Source organism: Euprymna scolopes, chromosome 40 (genome assembly GCF_053919585.1).
Source record: "Euprymna scolopes isolate OS-2025 chromosome 40, ASM5391958v1, whole genome shotgun sequence".
Lineage (NCBI taxonomy): Eukaryota > Metazoa > Mollusca > Cephalopoda > Sepiida > Sepiolidae > Euprymna > Euprymna scolopes.
The window spans coordinates 38,707,395-38,727,394 of NC_136521.1; the positions used below are offsets into that span (position 1 = coordinate 38,707,395).

At 30.7% G+C, this 20,000-nt stretch overlaps 1 protein-coding gene across 12 annotated transcripts in view; it reads left to right on the forward strand.

The window, feature by feature from the left end:
* LOC145265495 (paired box protein Pax-6-like) overlaps nt 1-20,000 on the forward strand; it is a 1,005,138-nt gene that overhangs the window by 797,662 nt on the left and 187,476 nt on the right. For 4 of the 12 annotated variants that reach the window (XM_080121378.1, XM_080121383.1, XM_080121375.1 and 1 more), the window contains exon 2: nt 1,453-1,512. The exons of the other annotated variants lie outside the window; for them this stretch is intronic. In XM_080121378.1, coding sequence (XP_079977504.1) covers nt 1,453-1,512 — 60 coding nt within the window. The remainder of the gene's footprint in view (nt 1-1,452; nt 1,513-20,000) is intronic. 12 annotated transcript variants of the gene reach the window in all.

The following is a 20,000-nucleotide window of genomic DNA, read 5'->3' on the forward strand; positions in this document are numbered from 1 at the left end:
TTTGTTGAATTGTTCTTTAAAAGATTCTCTTTCACCAATATTAAACGGTGTCTCATACAGATAGTAACTAATACCACTGTTCCATACACATGTGTATAATGAATACACAAATAAGCGTTCGTTTCTATATCTTGCCCATTAACTAATGATATATAACTCTCGAAGTAATATTTTTATTCTTATGAATTTATTATTATTTCTTGAAGCATGTAATCTATTATAGACACACAAAACCAATATAATGGGAGGTTTTAAAGAAATTAGTAATCCATATGACGAATAATGCGTGATCAACTATATTTGTACATAATAATAATCTCTCTCTCTCTCTCTCTGTATATATATATATATATATATATATATATATATATATATATATTTTTATTTTTTTTTTTGAACCGTTGAGGAGATGATTAATATTGCCGAAACGAATATTAATCCGCTTCGGTGTTCTGCAAATGTATTGAGCACTCTGAACAGAAATTTTTTTTTAGTTTAACATACATTAGAACTGAATTTAATTACACACACACACACACACACACACACACACACACACACACACACACACATATATATATATATATATATATATATATATATATATATATATATATGGGGGTCAGTTGGTAGAACTGCCGACTATCAATGCGATGGCTATAGGTTCAATCCTCGTCTAGGGAAACGTCCTAGTCTGATGAGTTGTGATACAACGAAACAGTACTTATATATATATGTGTGTGTGTGTGTATATATATGTGTCTGTGTGTATATATATATGTGTGTGTGTGTATATATATGCGTGTATACATATATACATATATATATATATATATATATATATATATATATATATATATAACACGTTTCTATTCAAATAAATACATATGAGAATTTCAAACCAAAAATAAAGCTTTATGTTTTATTAGTTTAAATAGCTATTTCATTTAATTGCAATACAGCTATATAATATTTCAGTGTATTGTATGATATTACTTTAAAATCTAATTATATATTATATATTTCCATAGCCAAACAACCTCACAGCACGCCCGTTGTTTGGATGTGGAAATAATATCACTTCACATTTTGAAAAATTATATATTTGTATTTATTTATGTATGTATGTGTGTGAGGGGAGGGTTGGTATTTGGGCTACACATCGAGGAAGGTACTTTTACATATGGCAGTTATAATCGCTCTGGTCACTTTATGACTGGATGAGATCTACGGTCAAACCATTATTGCATGTATGTAGACAAACTTAGCGTTTTCTTTTGTTATTAGTATTATCATTATAATAATTATTATAAATATGTCCATATGGGTTGCGCCATATCGATATATAGGAAAATTGACCCCGAACATATTTGAATATTTGATTTTAGAAAGAAGTCGTCCCAATCAATAAAACTTACCTGTATCATCTCTTTCTATTTCATTTTCGTTAAGTTGACGGATGGAGCTCGGACGGTGTGTACGCGCAAATGAGCGAAAGTTGCAACTGCGAAGGTAATAATAAAAATTAAAACTAACTTATATACGTATTGGATGTATTCGTGATCCGTTGGGTCATAAACATTTTTATAATATGTTTTTCTTTTTTTTTCTTTTTTTTTTTTTTTAAATTTTAATTCGATAACTCTCAAACTTTTAACACATCTATTTAGACAGTCTGACAGTCCTGGAGGTACATAAAACAGACCAGAAATAAAAATTCAACAAAATATGCAACAAATACCTCTCACTAAAACACAAGAAGATTTAATTCACCCCCGACCGGCATAGTTTTACGTTTCTAGAACTATAAGTTTTGATATAATTTGGTTCGTTACTTACTTGAACACGAGTCGATATGAAATTGGCAAATTATATTTCGGACTATCTCAATTAGGGTGGTAACTACCATAAGGGTAATGGCAGCATGAATCCGTTCATTTTTGCAACATTTCGCAAGCCTTAAATTAGTGACAATCTTAAAGATAATACACAAAATGCATAATTAAACGATCGATATATCTGATTGACTTGTGTTCGGCTAAGTGAAAGTAACGAAACAAATTTTGAAACAACAAAACTTTAGATTTTAAACTGGTCATCAGAAAAATAACGTCGGGTGCGTTTAGTATATATCATTTGTTGCTTTTTTTATTTCTTAACTGTTAACTAGACTGCATGATTACGGAAACTCATCTTGCATAAGTAAAACATAATGCGTGTCTTATACTCCTCTTATTGTAAAAGTCATATTATTTTGCCGTCAAATGTTTGCCGGTAGTCCTAACCTGATGTTAATTAGATAGCAACTCTTTAAAAAGCGCCCTTTGCTCTAAATGCTAACATGGACACGAATAACAATTAAACCATGATTGAATCAACAATCCGTCGAATAGAATGAAAGAAAAACAAGTCTAAATGAGAGATCGGCGATTAATTCGGTTCAATCCAAATTACAAATACTCGGAGAAATTAAAACTGAAATTCTTCAAACATAACTGAATCCCAGAACAGAGGCCTATTTTAGCATGGGTAGCATACGATTATTGCAAGCGGCAAAAAGGGGCTTTGTTAAATAAACGTTAATTGACAAAACCCTAGAACGATATAACTACTTAATTTACTCACATAAAATTAATATACGAAAGTATAGATTTATGCGCAAACTTTAAGTATTTACTTCAAAACTGCTCAATACGTAGGTAGAGCTAGTTAGTAAGTTATAAAATGTATATGGCGATTAAGCTACACTGAATATTTCGCGTTCCATTCACTCTAGGACTCTTCAGGCTTATGAAGATATATATATATATATATATATATATATATATATATATATATATATATATATATATACTAGCATTTCAGCCCGGCGCTGCCCGGGTGTTTTGAGGTGTATGTTGAGCAAAAAAAAAAAAAGCGGTCAATTTTTTTCAAATTTGACCTCTATTATGACCCCTTAACCTTTATTTTTTTGGACTCACAAAAAGTTATTAAGTTAGATCCATGTCCAAGGAACCTATATATAAAATTTTAAGTGTTTAGACCCAAAATTGTCGGAGGAGTTTGGTAGAGTTCTCAAAGATCAAATCGTTGAACATTGATCCCTTAACAGCGGAATCTCTGGCCGAAAACGGATTACAAAGATTTTACCAAATCTCAGTACCTGTATATTAAATTTCGAGTCTGTACACTGAAAATTGACAGTTATTGCGTAGGGAAATGTACACAGACACACAGACAGACACTTTCACTTATATATATATATATACTAGCATGTGGCCCGGCGATGCTCGGTCGTAAGACAAGATAAAATATGATACTTAAATTCATGCAGATAACGTATATTATTATTATACAAACAATTTTCTGTCGATTATTATATTGGGCTGATTACATAGTAGTGACTAGATATATATATATACATAAACTACATAGGTTTAATAAAGTATGTTGAGAAACACTCCAGTAAGCGTTTTTTTTTTTTTTTTAAATATTATTCGGAAAGGAAACAAAAGTAGAGGTTAAATTCCTTAATGCGCGCATTTTCAAAGAAATACTTTCCTTTTCGTCAGAGGAGAGGAGTTAGCAAAATGCGTAAAGTAATTTTACTTGTGAAGCATTTAAAAAAACTAGGGATGTAATGGAGAATATATATATATATATATATATATATATATATTCACTTGCCATCGTTGGATCGTAGGAGACCAGATTGAAGCAAGGAAGGTCACTGTAATTTATGTGTGTGTATGTAATGTAATATGAGACTATATGCAAATACCGAGCCATAAGCGAAATAAAGTCACGGGAAGGAGAAACAAAAAGACTATGAAAAGTAGATTTAGAACGTCAGAGACGTGGATGACGTCACAGGCGTCATGAGAAATCACGCGTGGCGGGACAATGAGAAAATATATGTCGTTACAGTAAAAACATTAGTTGAGTTATTACTTGTCTCATGTTTCTGGCGACGTAGACTGCATACAACGTGTATAAACTGCGTGTAACGTTATATATATATTATAAATGTTTATATACGTTTTATTTTTTATTACCGTGTTATCTGTTTAGTTACACATGTTTCGGTTGCCGGCCCATATCTACGATCCATAAGCCTCGTCAGACCTTACAGAAACCTCTGACGAGGCTGCTAGATCGTAAGTATGGTTCGGCAACCGAAACATGTGTAACTAAACAAATAAAACGGTAATAAAAATAAAACGCATATTTGCTCTGCAATAGTATTCATCACTCTCTTCAGGTGTTTACTAATTACCATTTTTGCTATATATATATATATATATATATATATATATATATATATATATATATATATATGTCACATTCCTCAGGATATTCGGTGTAGCTTTGTTTAAAGACTAGCATGTTTAGGCAGATTTTAGACTTTCAAAATAATCTTCGTTTGACCAGGTCCCTTTCTTGATCACCTTTTTTCTTACATTTACAATTTATAAGAGATTTAGTAAAGGTATGTATCGGATTGCTATGCACCCGGGAAATAAATGTAATATAACTGATTCGAAAAGACTTAATTTCAATATTGTATATTGTTGAAGCTATTTTAAATATGGGATATGTGATAAATGCTTTGACTGCAAAATATATAAAATCTAGGAGGAACTGACTCACTTTTATTTAGCCGGTGAGCTTACACATTTGGTGCTGATCCCTTTCTTTTTTAATTCTATAGATTACGAGGGGCATTGTTGGATATCCCAGATCGTAGATAACTCCTTTTATTGTAGATCCAGACTGGTATTAGTTTACTTAGTCATTTTTTTTTATTTTTCAATTCGAAATACTATTTATTTAAAAATTATTTTAAGCTTCATAATTACGAAATATATTCTTATGAGATATATATGGCGGTTTAAACTCATTGAAAATTAATTCATGCTAAAAGCGTACATTTATGATTTTTTTTTTTTCAAATCCAATTTATTTTACAGATTTTAAATCGGCCGTATCTCAAATATAAGTCTTATTTATTTTATTTTTTTTTTTAATTTTATGAAAAACAAAATCAAAAGAATAAAGTTTGAATTTCTATTCATGATACATTGCATGAAAAATTAAGTTTGAAAAAACGAAAACTAATAAAACATAACTGATTATTCGTTCGTATAGAGATTTATAACAATAAATAATTAAATTTAAGATTGCAGTATATATATATATATATATATATATATATATATTTATAAATATATATGTATATATATAGATATTAACGAATGTATGTATATATATATATAAATTATATTAATATATATATTAATAAATATATATATATGTTAATATATATATACATATATGGCAATAAATATATATATATATATCTTAATATGTATGTATATACATATTTATTACATGTACACGTGTATATATATTAATAAATGTATATACGTTTATATACACTCATATAAATATATATATATATATATATATATAGGGTGGGCCAAAATAAGGGTCCTATCTTTAAATATAATCATATATATATATACGACCCTTATTTTGGCCCACCCTGTATATATATATATATATATATAAAGTTTTTACGTATATCATGATGTTTAAGTATTTTCATTTATTCTGTTCAACGTTAATTCTTTATTCAATATTTATTTATTTTTGTTATTGTTCGTGTAACATACAAACTATTACTGATGGGTTGCTTGGTGTTTGCCCATCATTCAACGAAACACGTGTAAGACAAAATAAAATATTTTGCATGAAAAAAATAAATGCATATTTGGCTATGACATGTTCACTACGATAGTATATATGTCACAATTCAAGTCAATTAAAACTATATATATATATATATATATATATATATATATATATATATATATGGGTGTGTGTGTGTGTATATATATATATATATATATATATATATATATATATATATATATATACACACATGCACGTTATATATGTGTATTAGTGCGTGTATGAGACCCTGTGCGGGTCTCCTTTTCCTATTTGTATTCTTATATGGTTACTCTCGGCCACGTGGACTAAATTGAATGTTCATTTATGAAATTATCTGTATATACTTGAGTGTCAACAAATGAAGAAACGTGACGTATAATGTATTCTCCATACATTTTATATATATATATATATATATATATATATATATATATATATATATATATATATATATATATATATACTAGCAAAAGTACCCGTCGTTGACTGGGTTCAAAAATGGACTGTGATTTATGAAAGTATGATAGGTTATGAAAAGGAAGGGTTGTAAAGAGGTAGCTTCGAATTTGGGGGTATCAAAACCAAAACAAAATATGATGAAAGTAAAAATAAAATAGATACACACCATAATTTATTATACCCTACCTGTTCACACTGAAACACTTATCAAAATATTCTGTGGATCTATATTAAAAAACCTTGTTAAACTTTGTGACATATTTTCATTCTATGGAGGTCAGGCGCGAACGAACACCCAATACTTTTATCATACCATATTTCTTCAAACTGAAACAGTATTATCAAAGTATACTTACGCAGATAGATATGAAAAGTTTATATTAAAGTGTGTGCCTATTTCCCTTCTATAGAAGCCAGGCGCGAACGCAGACCCCACAATTTTATTATACCATCCCTATTTAAGTTGAAACCTACTTATCAAAGTATTATTATGTACATCTATATCAAAAACACTTGTAAACGTTTTTTTTTTTAAATTCTTAATTTTTTTTATTTCCATACTTTGTGGACCAAACGCGAACACAGACCCAACAATTTTAATGAACAACCATTCTGCCAGATTAAAATAGCCATTCCTGTGCCTCGATACATCTTCTATCATTATATGTAATCAGTTTTTTAAAAATAGTCAAGCATATAGGAGTCTATTCGTGACCACACGCACACACATACACACACACATTCAGCTTTATATTATAGATATGTGTATATAATGTGTGTGCGGACGAACAATTAATAACATGGAGATAATTATTGAAAACAAACATTTTTAGTGTAATATGCAAATGAGATTACTTCTTAAACAGATTTTCCTTTGAATAAATAATATATATATATATATATATATATATATATAAATATATATATATAGTGTGTGTGTAATCATTCTAGAACGAAAGTGCGTAAACGTCCGTTTTCAGTATTAAAATTAATTGTAAAAACACGTGTGTACATTTTGCATATATCAATCAAATTGTAAAAAAGCAAGCAGAGACATACGACTTATATATATATATATATATATTTATATATAATAGGGGGAGGGGAGTAATGGAAATAGTATTCCGATAAGAATAAAGAATAAGAGATAAAAAAGGAAACAAACCAAGTTATGTGTCCATCAATGTTTCGTCTTTATTGTAAGACTTCTTCTGGATGAAAAAATTGAGGAAGGTAATACATACACACACACACACACACACACACACACATATATATATATATATATATATATATATATATATATTTCTGTGAAAATATACTTTATTTACTTTTAATATATACCAATTTGTATTTAGGAAGCTCAATGTAATTACAGAGCAATATAGTGAATGAATGACAGAAGTCATGTCTCTGTCTCTCTCTTTTCTCTGTGTATATATATATATATATATATATATATATATATGTGTGTGTGTGTGTGTGTGTGTGTCTTAGAAGTTTCTTTAAAACCTTTAAGACTATTAACAAAATGTTCTTTGTTGGAAACTTTTTAGTCATGGTCGGACATCAAGTCCAATGTAAACAAGTTCTTGATGAGCCGTTCCCCTTAAGTAATCCAATTTATCAAATTTACACTTCTAACGATTACTATTATATTGTCCGTTTGACCAAACTACACTCTTTAATACTAATCATCGAATAGACTCTGGGCCTTGATTACTGGTGACTCCTTTGTAAAAAAAAAAAAAAAAAAAAAAAAAGAAAAGATTCCTGCATCACTGAAAATTTCTACTTACACGAAGACACAATAAAACCAATAATGTTCTGAAGGGAATCATCAGATGTTTACTATGAAACACCGTTTAAGGGACTTAAAAACAAGACTGTACATTAAATCATGGCTCCCCTAGCAGGGTTGATCAAACACCACCTCCCTAAAATGTGTATATGCATTGTTACTTAAAAGTACATTTTCCAAATCTTTTTTTTTTTTAATAATTTAATAAAAATAAAAGAAATGACATTTGAAAGTAACTTTAAATGGGGTGTACATTTCAACATGTCGTAAGACGCCATATTCGTTTTACTTCGAAACCATTTACTTATTTATTTATTTGCGACATTTTATTCAGTGGATAATCTTTCCCAAAATATAAATAATTCCTTTGAATAAATAAAAAAAAGGAGGGGAGGAGAAGGAGTTTTTCAATAAATTAAACGAAAGCAAAAGGACTCCGGGGCAACGCCGGGTGAGGACAGCTAGTACATTGTGCACTCCGCGCCCCCCTCCCCGTCTCTTGAACACCGGATTGCGTTTTGTGTTTAAGTGTTCTTTTGTCGTTGTTTATGTTATCGTATTTTCTGTCTCCAGTCTCTCATTAATAAACCCGATAAAAGAAAACAAACAAAAAAATAAAATAAATGATAATCCTTCTATCCCTTTACCCCCCCCCCCTCCCACCGCCTTCAAGTCCTATTTGTGTGTGTGTGTGTGTGTGTGTGTGTGTGTGTGTTTTAACGGAGGGTGGGGGCTTAGAATTAATTTGTGGGGGCGGGGGCTTATTTTTATTATTATTATTTTTTTTTTTTTTCAAATATGAGACCGCGGTGGTTGGGGAATAAGCATTGTACGCACACAATACGAAATGACGAAAAAAAAGGGGGGGGGGAATGATTGTTTCCCCCCAAAGGGCGCTTTGCTAAGGAATGAAATCGTTTTATTTATGCGGTAGCGAGTTTGGTACAAAGCAAACTTGAGACACACGTGGGGATTTATCTGTATGATTGTCGAGCTATCTAGTGATCGGTCTGTCTTTCCGGCTGTCTTTGCTTCAACACCATCCAGGTGTAATATTCAGTTTCTTTAGTTCTTTCACCAGTCGTTTTTTAGCTAACAAAGACACACACAAACACACATATATATATATATATTCACGTTGACACACCGGTTCTCGTCAGATCACCGAACTTAAGCAACGTCGAGCCTGTTAGTACCAGATGGGTGACCATTTGAGAAATCTAGTCACTGTATGTACCGCACCGAGTCGTGGAAATTTCCAGGTTGGTATCTGGAGGTGCATTAATTCACTGGGCGAGATTCATCTCCAGTCTTCGTTAAGACATGTAAAAACCTGCGGTATGCCGTATACTTTGTTTGTGCTAGTCACCTTTACCGACAAAGGTTAGCAGTAATGGCAAAAATATGGTCGGTTCTACACAAAGCCTTCACCACTATAAACAAATCATTTGTGTGGATTTCTGAGCAACTTAGTTGTTGTGCCAGGAGCTCGTACGTCAAAATCGACGGAAGAGTCCATCAGATGTATATAAAGTGATTTTGTTTGCGTACGTACGCGGAACCGGCACTTTTGCATATACAGACAGGAAAGTAGCTTATTAAGGGGTCAAAAAAAAAAAAAAGATATCGAACTTGGCAGGCGTAAGTCGACTTAAATTCTTCCTCGTCGCATGCAAAAATATACATGTATACATTGAAGTCGGTTAATTTTTGAAGTTTCGATATGCATCTGTCGTTAGCTCAGATGGTAACGAATAACACTGGAAAGTCAAATCTTTGTTTCGATTCTAACTGATGGTATCCACGTCGTATTTTTCTTTTAACGGTTGAAATTATTACGCGTGCGCGCACACACACATTATATATATATATATATATATATATATATATATATATATATATATATATATATATATATAATTTCCATCGTTATTTGTTTTGTTTCAGCCAAATTTATTAATTGGACAGGCATTTAAAAATAATATATAAAGCTAAAGTTTATTTTCAATGGTATATATATATATATATATATATATATATATATATATATATCACTCTCTCTCTCTATCTATCTATCTATCTATATATATATATATATATATATATGTGCACGGTAAGAGTGGGTCCTTTCTCCTCAATATTTTCAGTATGAAATGAAGAACCTTAACAGATGTAGTTTTACCCACCAAGATCAAGCTATACCCGCAAGGATAATTAATTAGATATTTAAGGATGAAATATGAAAAAAGCGGTAGAAGGAAAGTTAGACCATGTGCCACTCTATAACTTCTCCTTTTACGTCTTGCTTTAATATATATATATATATATATATATATATATATATATATATATATATATATATATATATAAAGGAAACAGGGGTTTCACGATGATCAGAAACATATCATGGTCACGGATCAGAAACATATCATGGTCTCGCCGAACACGAGGATTAAATTAATTGAATCTTCGGCTTTTTTTTTTTTTTTTTTTTTTTTACATAGTCACCATCAGGCGAGTTGTTTCGCTGTATCACAGGTCTTCAATATCGCCTGATAATGAAAGTTATCGCTTACTTTTTTTTAACTATTTTATTTATTGAGGCGATCTGTGCCTTTATCTACTGTTCTCTCGGTACTAGCGAGAAATCAAAATGTATTGTTAATTTATAAACGATGTCAGCCATCAAATAAGGCTTTATCCGTTTTTATGCAACGGCTTTGCATTATCACTAATGACACTTAAGGGCTTCACTTCCCTCACTCTCCAAACTACGCAGGATATTTATGTAATAATTCCTAAAGAGTGCTCAATTGTTTAATAATGAAGGAAGAACGGATGTACATTAATCATAGACACTGTCAGAATCGTTAGAAAATGACCTCCAGACCGTAGTGAAATGGGGCCCCAAATAGACGGTAACATTAAATGCTAGTAAGAATAAGTTGCTCTTTTTTCTTTAAACAATTACAAGACGCCTCTCCAACCACCGCTATCTATGGCAAATATCACCCTACTAAAGAATTCTTCGTTCAAACTCCTCGGCCAAACATTCACAGGCAATATGAACTGGAGCAAATAAATTGATGACATTGCGAAGGCTGCTGCAAAGAAGACAGGTTTCCTCTACAAGCTTGAAGTCTACTTCTATCCTGCCCCTCTATAAATCCACTATTCACCCATGCATGGTGTATTCTTGCCACCTCTAAACTGATGCCTCCACCACTAGCATCTCCCTTTTTATAATTGGGGTCCAAAAGGAGTGTTCAATCTATCTGGTCCCACTTTGTCAACTAAGCTCCAACCCCTGTCCCATCGCCGCAATGTTGAATCTCTGTGCCTATTTTTTACAAATATTATAATAGGGGGGGGATAAAAAAAATATTTGAGTATTTATTTATTAAAACAATTACGATACATCACATCAGATCAAAATGTTGTCATATGCATCAAGCCCGGAGCTGGTTTAGATCGAAAATTTAGGGTTCATTAGTTTTAATTATATTTATTAATGAATTGCTCTCGTAAAGTTCAGTCATATTTGATATTTGGCGGAAGCTGTTCAGTTATGCATCTTTTATATATAAGTGCCTTTTTTAATCTCTAATTTTACTTTAAGTATATTATTTTTCATGTAATATAAACTATTTAATAATATACACAAGCAAATGCGTATGTATATATATATACATACATATATATATATATATATATATATATATATATCCCCGAAACAGTGTTTCATGGTAAACAACTGATGATCCCTTAAAAATAAATTATTACTGGTACTATAGTGAATTCGAGAGAGCAAGTTTATGCAGTGATTGCAGGTGATTAAATACACTTACTGACTAAATGGTTTTCAAACGAATGATAATTTTTTGAATAGTTTTTAAGGTTAAAAACTTCCAGGACTATATATATATATATATATATATATATATATATATATATATATATATATATATATATATATATATAATATATATATATAGTAAATCATTATTTCGGCCCCCTTAAGAAACTTTTTTCTTATCATTGAGCACTTTCAGTTAAATAAAGTCGGTCAATTTAGCTCATATGCGTATATCGCCATATAATGACTAGATCACTCTGACTGACGTTAAAAGCATTAAAAAAAATAAAGGTTTAACTTCAACTGTGTCTCTCGCAGTTGTTGGTAGCCGAATGCTTCGGGTCCTTTTAATGAAACCAGGCGTGCCGTTTTTTGTTTTTTGTTTTGCAAGGGTTCGAATCTCTCCACTGGCGTTAATTGTAACACCCTACACTGATGATTCCCGAAAGGATGAAACACTAGAGTCTGTAGGTATTTAATTATTATAGTAAATAAATAAATATATATAATTGAATAATAATTGCTCTTGTATACCTACAGGCAATAGCTGTTTATGCTTACGCAATCGTCGGTGTAGGAGGAGACGATTTCTGCTGATCAGGAGATTCGAACACAGCTACGAAGCCACCAGTGATCCCTTTTACCTCCGCGCAACCAAACAACTGCCACGAGAATGAAGGGAATCGATAAATAATAAACGCTCTATTCTTGCACATAATTAGACAATCCAGAGTGTTCGAACGACGGAAGTCGTGAACAGTGCATATACGCTACTTTACTGCCTCTGTCTTTATGCTTCCGAGACAGTGACCACATATATGCCCCCCCCAAACACACGTGTGTATTTGTCCGTAATTAGAAACTGATTTAATTTGAAAAAGAATTATTGTCTCCTGTTTATCATTTGTGTACACATTCGCTTTACTATTTTGTTGATATCAGGGAGCGGAACAGCATTGCATTCATATTTCAACTGAATATATATTGATATATTTAATACCTTTGTGAACCTATGAAAATACTCAGCGGTAGTATCCGTAAAATTATATATATATATATATATATATATATATATATATATATATATATATATATATATATATATATATATATATATATATAAATACACACACACACACACACACACACGAATACTATTTAGTTGACTAATACATACAAAAATTCGATCATAACGGAATTTGAAAACCGTCTTGGGATTAAACTAACAGACACACATATCTACGCACATGCATCTCTACGGTACAACTAGCGACATGACAGTCACGTGATCGAGATCTATCCCCCCCCACACTCCCTTCCTCACCGATGTTATGAATCAGACGGATTCCATCCTTTGATCTTCTAACAAAGAAGTTTGTACTCTTTAAATAGGAAACGGTCTCGCTTTTCCCTGCTAAGAAAACGCCTCGCGTATAAACATCGTATAAATATCGCCAGACACCGGGAATATGAATAAAAACTTAAGTGAACTTTGTATAGGCAGCAGTCATTATTTTATACATGTTATGTCAAATATGATAGAGAAAATTTTTTTTTTTCGTGTATTTTACTTTGCTCGAGCAGTTGCTGATATAGTTCCCCTTTTTACATGCGGTCATGTTATGGGTTCATTGGGGGAGCAAATTGCATAAGAATAAAAGTCCAATACATTCCTAATCATTTCTAATGACTCAAAGTTTGGTCCTGCTATTTCATTAACATGATTAATACGGTATACGAAAGTTCTCAGAAGAATATGAAACGGAAAAGGTTTAAATATCAACTGGGATGATTGCTTTCTTTTCTTTACGAAAAAAGAAAAAAAATACTGCCATGGAGAAGTCTGGAAAAGGGACAGAAACAATCACAGAAAATCAAGGTAGATTTTTAAACTTAAATAATAACTTCGTAAACAATACAATGCTTACTTTGATATTAGAAAAATATTTCAATTCGGATTAAACACGAACACTTCTAAATTCCCTCACTCTCTATATCTATCTATCTATCTATCTATCTATCCACACACACACATAAACATAAACACACACACACACACACACACACATATATATATATATATATATATATATATATATGACCTGTAAGGTAAGGGCCTATTCCAGCCATAATAGATAATGTGATTGATAATATCGATATATATAATTAATATTTCATGTATATTTTCATATATTACAAAGTGATATATTGTGTATATAAATATATATATATATATATATATATGTATATATATATGTGTGTGTGTGTGTGTGTTTTATTTTTTATTACCGTTTTATCTGTTTGGTTACATATGTTTCAGATGTTGGACAATGTTTACGATCTAACAGCCTCGTCATACCTCACAGGAGTCTTCTGTAAGGTCTGAGGAGGCTGTTAGATCGTAAACATGGTCCAGCATCTGAAACATGTGTAACCAAATAAATAAAACGGTAATAAAAAAAATAAAACACATATTAGCTCTGCAATAGTATTGAGCACTCTCTTCAGGTTTTTACTAATTACCAGTTTTACCATATATATATAGATAGATACAAACACACACACCTATATGTGTATGTATGTATATATGTGTATGCATGTATATATGTATGTATATATATATATATATAAGTGTACGTGTGTATGCACAAAGTTTATGTAAGAAACACTGACACCAACAAAAGAATACATTAATGTTCTAATACAATAATATGTTTCTCATAAAAAAATAGGTAATAACAATGTAGTATTTATATTCGTGTCAATTGTGGGAGTCTGGACAACTGCTACCAGAATCTGACAGAGAAAATATCGGAGTTTGTAATTGGTGCACATTCAATGGCTTTAAATGTCAAGCCAAGGAGTACAACCTAGAGGCAAGGACTGCTAGGGTTTAGGAAGGCATGTTCCTAAGATCTGGACAAAATATTTGTACAACGTGCAGACTAGCCAGGAGAGTTTTGTTCTCGTGGAAGTATCCTCATATATATATATACACACACACATTTATATATATATATATATATATATATATATATATATATATATATATAATGTGTGTGTGTCATTATTATTATTATTATTATTATTATTATGAATGAAACTCTGAATTGGTCACGGTACCTCTGTCGAAAATTAAAACGTCATGACGTCATTTCTGGCAAACTTTTAAAACTTAACGACTTAGGCTGAAGCGCTATATTCTTTGCCTTTAATTAATGGAACCCAAGTCATATATATCAATTTCTGAAATCGTAACTATATAGTGTGTTCAATATATTGATCAATACACTATCTATATTCTATCGAATTGAAATATCATATTCAAACATATTTTGCGACGATCACACCAGGTGCGACCACTACTATATATTGGGTACAATATAATAATCAATAAATAATTATAATGGATTCTATAATAATAAATATGAAATCTGCATACATCAAATATCATATCTAGACACACACATACACACACACACACGCACATATATATATATATATATATATATATATATATATATATATATATAGCCAGCATTTTTTTTCTTGCCCATGTTTCGTTGTGAATGATTCGTTAAACAGCAGAGATAATTCATGTTTTTTTGCGTTTTTTTTTGGGGGGGGGGAAGTACAGTCCGGTGTTTCCAATGTTCGAACGTCGTGTTCGAGTGTAAAACGTTCGCGACTATGACAGATTTGTTTTTACACTCGACTAGGACGTTCGAACATTGGCCCGTCAAATGGAAAAAATGGATTGCAAAGAAAAGCGCACAGAAATTACCCCTGCCGTTCAAGGAAACATATATATTATATACGTGTTTGTTTCTATATATCAACATAAACAAACCAAATTAATTTCGATTTTATTAAAATCCTTAGAAATGTTCAACTTGAAATATCTGGAACCGTCCCAAATTGCGTGAGTGCAGTTCGACGCCCTTGAGTTTTCGTTGTGCACGTGTGTCGGTTAAGGGTTTCCTCTCGCGTTATGTTTTGTTTTTTTCATTATGCAGGCTCCACCCAAAAGAATCGTGTTTGCTTTGAGCCCTAGGCTTTATATTATTGACAAAGCGTCTGATTTCTTTTTCCAATCGTGTTTTTTGTTTGTTTTTGTCTGTTGGTAATATTTTTTTTGTTTGTTTTTCCCTTAAATTTCTTCTATTTGTTTGATCACGGTTTTATAAAGTGTTTGTTTACTATTTTTCGCAAAGGCGCACGCGCGCAAAAATGGCTGCTAGGCTTAATTTTCATTTCTCGTTGAAGTGGGGAAACAATATTACGGAACTGCTTTTCAGTTGACTACAACATGGTCGTTTTCAAGCCCAATATGCAATTCTTTTTTAGTCGTCCACTTACATAATCAAATTCTTCTCCAGCGTCAATAATCGTCTCAAATCTGTACCGTGTTATCTTACTATTAAAACTCATCAATTATCCTCGAGGTGCCTTGTGACCTTGCTAACCGATGACTCGTCATTACATAAAATGCTGGCCATAGAAGAAAGGTTAACACGTTTGTGCACACTAATTATTTATGCGTGTTCCCAGGAGTCTGAGTGACAGTAAGTTTACCAGATTTTTAGCAGTCTCGTTTGCATTATCCAAACAGCCTTTCATCATTGATTTCTGACTGGTAACGATGGTTGACTTTCTCTAGAATTAAAATGCTAAATAAAACTCACCAAAATTCACGCAACACATGCGCTTTTCCGGTAGATGTAGGGATGGTGATACCCTCAGGAATAATTTGTGTGATACCCGTTGGGGATAATGTTATCAAATGTGTGTTTATGGTTTTATAATGATTTATGGACATGGTTTTCACTGTTCTATAGCTCTTTAGCGTGGCTAGATCGCGCAATGATTCGCAACTGAGACCACAGTGACTCAAGATTGATATCCTTAGTTCTAGTGGGATATATATATATATATATATATATATATATATATATATATATATATATATATATATATATATATATATATATATATATATATATATTAGTGATAGGGCGATTCCATCATTTTCTGATTTCAATATCGTTACCAATTTTATTCTAAATTACCAACCCCGATTCTTTTTAAACCTCTAAGAGTTGTTTTTGTTTGTTTTTTTCACCGTTTTCAGATTTCCGTAAAAACGCTATACAATAATATATTTTTGCAAACAATGTTATATATACAATTTATTATTATTAGTTCAAATCAATAAATATCGATCTCCTTATTTATACCAACAACGGAAAATTAAAATTTTAGCAAGCAAAATAAAAACAAATAAAACAAATATTTTCAGAATGCGATATCCTTAAAATTTGCGACTTTTCGATTCCCGATTTCGTTTAATCGCCCCAATAATAATAATACTTATATATATATATATATATATATATATATATATATATATATATATATTGTTTAAAAATACATATATATATATATATATTGTTTAGAATATATATACATAATGTTTAATAAATATATATATATATATATATATATATATATATATATATATATATATATATATATATATATATGCAAAAAAGAAAATTATTCCCAACTCGCATTTAGGAAGAAAATGCACTTTCGTATAAATAATTGAATTCATTAAAGAGTATCGCAAACAGAAACAAATAAATAACATATATACAAAATAAAAAATAAATAACATATATACAAAATAATAATTATAGTAATAATTATGTCAGTCCCTTTAAGAACTCCGTTCTTATTGTTAAGCACGCTAAGTTGAAGTCAAAAGGCGGTCACTTAAGCTTACACGCGCAGATAATGTCATAATCATTAAATCAGTATCACCGTCTTGATATTTAAAAATAAATGTTCAAATTTCAACTGTATTTGCGGTTATCGTTGGCCGTGTGGATTTGTTCCTTGCTAATGGAGTCAGAGATTGTATCGTTGCCTGATTCGAATCTCCCGAGCGGTGGGTGATCGTGACACCCTACGCTGACGTTTCCCGACAGCATGAAACACTAGTGTCTGCAGGTATTTAATAATTATTGTAGTAATAATAATTATAAATCTGTGTATATGTAAACTTCTATAAATATTGTAAGAAGCATTTTATTGTCTCGTCAGGCCTCCAATACACACACACACACACACACACACACACACACACACACACACACACACACACACACTGTTACACGTGTGTGTGTGTGTAACATAGAAAAGAATGTGTTCATAAATCGGGTTGTGTCTTAGCTCAAAAATAGAATGAACTTATTTGACACAACAATTAATTTTAATCTCTTAACTTACAACCGTAATTAATTTCAATGTTAAATTATAATCCGCTACACAGAACGTTATACACAACCTATTATAGATCAAAACCCAGCTGACAGTCATGTGTCAGACAGCAGTCACAGAGCATGAATACTATTGCCCTATATATATATATATATATATATATATATATATATATATATATATATATATATATATATATATAAGAATGGTGTACGTGATTCGATCTATGGAAGACACCCCACTAATGTTTCACGCTGCCTTGTGACATACATCCTTTTTCCGATTACGTGTTTTTCATCTTTTTTTCTGTATAACTTCCGACAGTCAGTATACGACAACGGCTGTTTGACGACACTTCGCCTCGACAGGAGACAATGCAGAGAAGGCAAATGTATTCATAATATTAGCCTAGCTTTTGGTAATATATATATATATATATATATATATATATATATATATATATATATATATATATATAATGTACTTACACAGGAGAATAATAGGGACATTGCCTGGTTTTTACATTGTTTTTGTATTGCGTTTGTTTAATTTTTTTTATTTTAAACAAAGCAAAAACTAGATAACGTAATTGGGGAAATATTTGTTTGACAAACGCAGACAAATTATATATATATATATCAATATATATATATATATATATATATATATATATGTGTATATATCAATATATATATATATATATATATGTATATATATATATATATATATATATATATATATATATATATATGTATATATATATATATGTATATATTGATTGTGTGTGTGCGCGCTTTATTTTGTAGGGTCCGTATTTCAATTTTGAGATGGAAAGTAAAATGAAACCGCCGGTCGCAATAGAGCATTTACTGTATATGTTGTTCAGACATGGGCCACCGGGGGAAAACGATACCAAATACCGTAAGATTTCATAGGCACAGTTTTTTATTCTGAAATAAAAACATTAAAAAATTACATAAAATAAAATACCGGAGAACTGTAGAGAACTTTTGAAAATTCAGATAATAAAAAAAAATTGTATCGGCATAAAAAATTAAAATGATTTTATGCGTTTAAGTTGGATTTATCCACATTTGAGGGGTCATTCTTATACACACTGTGTCTTCCACTCTCTCTCTCTCTCTCTCTCTCTCTCTCCCTCTGATATATATATATATATATATATATGTATATATATATAATTTAAAGGCGGTTAGAACGGGGGTTATCTAAAGAGCAGAGTGTATTTTAATGTGATAGTAAAATTACTATTTAATTAAAATACAAGAAAAGAAAATCGCTGGTTGTAATTCAGATATATAAAAAGCTTGATACGCAAATATCCTAAAGCTACTTTAATATTTAGTAATGTGATTGAACATTTAAAATTCAAATTAAAAATCTGTTTCATAAGAAAGAAAACAACAAAGTCAACTTTATTGTGTTCCTTCTTAAGAAACAGATTTTTAAATTTGAATTTTAAATTTTCAATCACATTATATATATATATATATATATATATATATATATATATATATATATATATATATACAAGGTGTTTTGTTAAATACGACTCATCAGGGTGGTTGTGGACTATTATATTATAACAATTCATATGTCGTGGAGTACCAAGTTGGCTTAAGGGAAAATTATTCCCAATTTGCATTTGGGTAATAATACACTAATAATTGAATTCATTCAAAAAAGTATCACGAAAGACAAATATATATATATATATATATATATATATATATATAGTAAGTAATAAAAATATGACAATTAAGCTACACAGAATATTCCGCGTTTCATCCACGCTAGGATTCATCAGGCTTATGGTGAACCCTAGCGTGCATAAAACGCGGAACA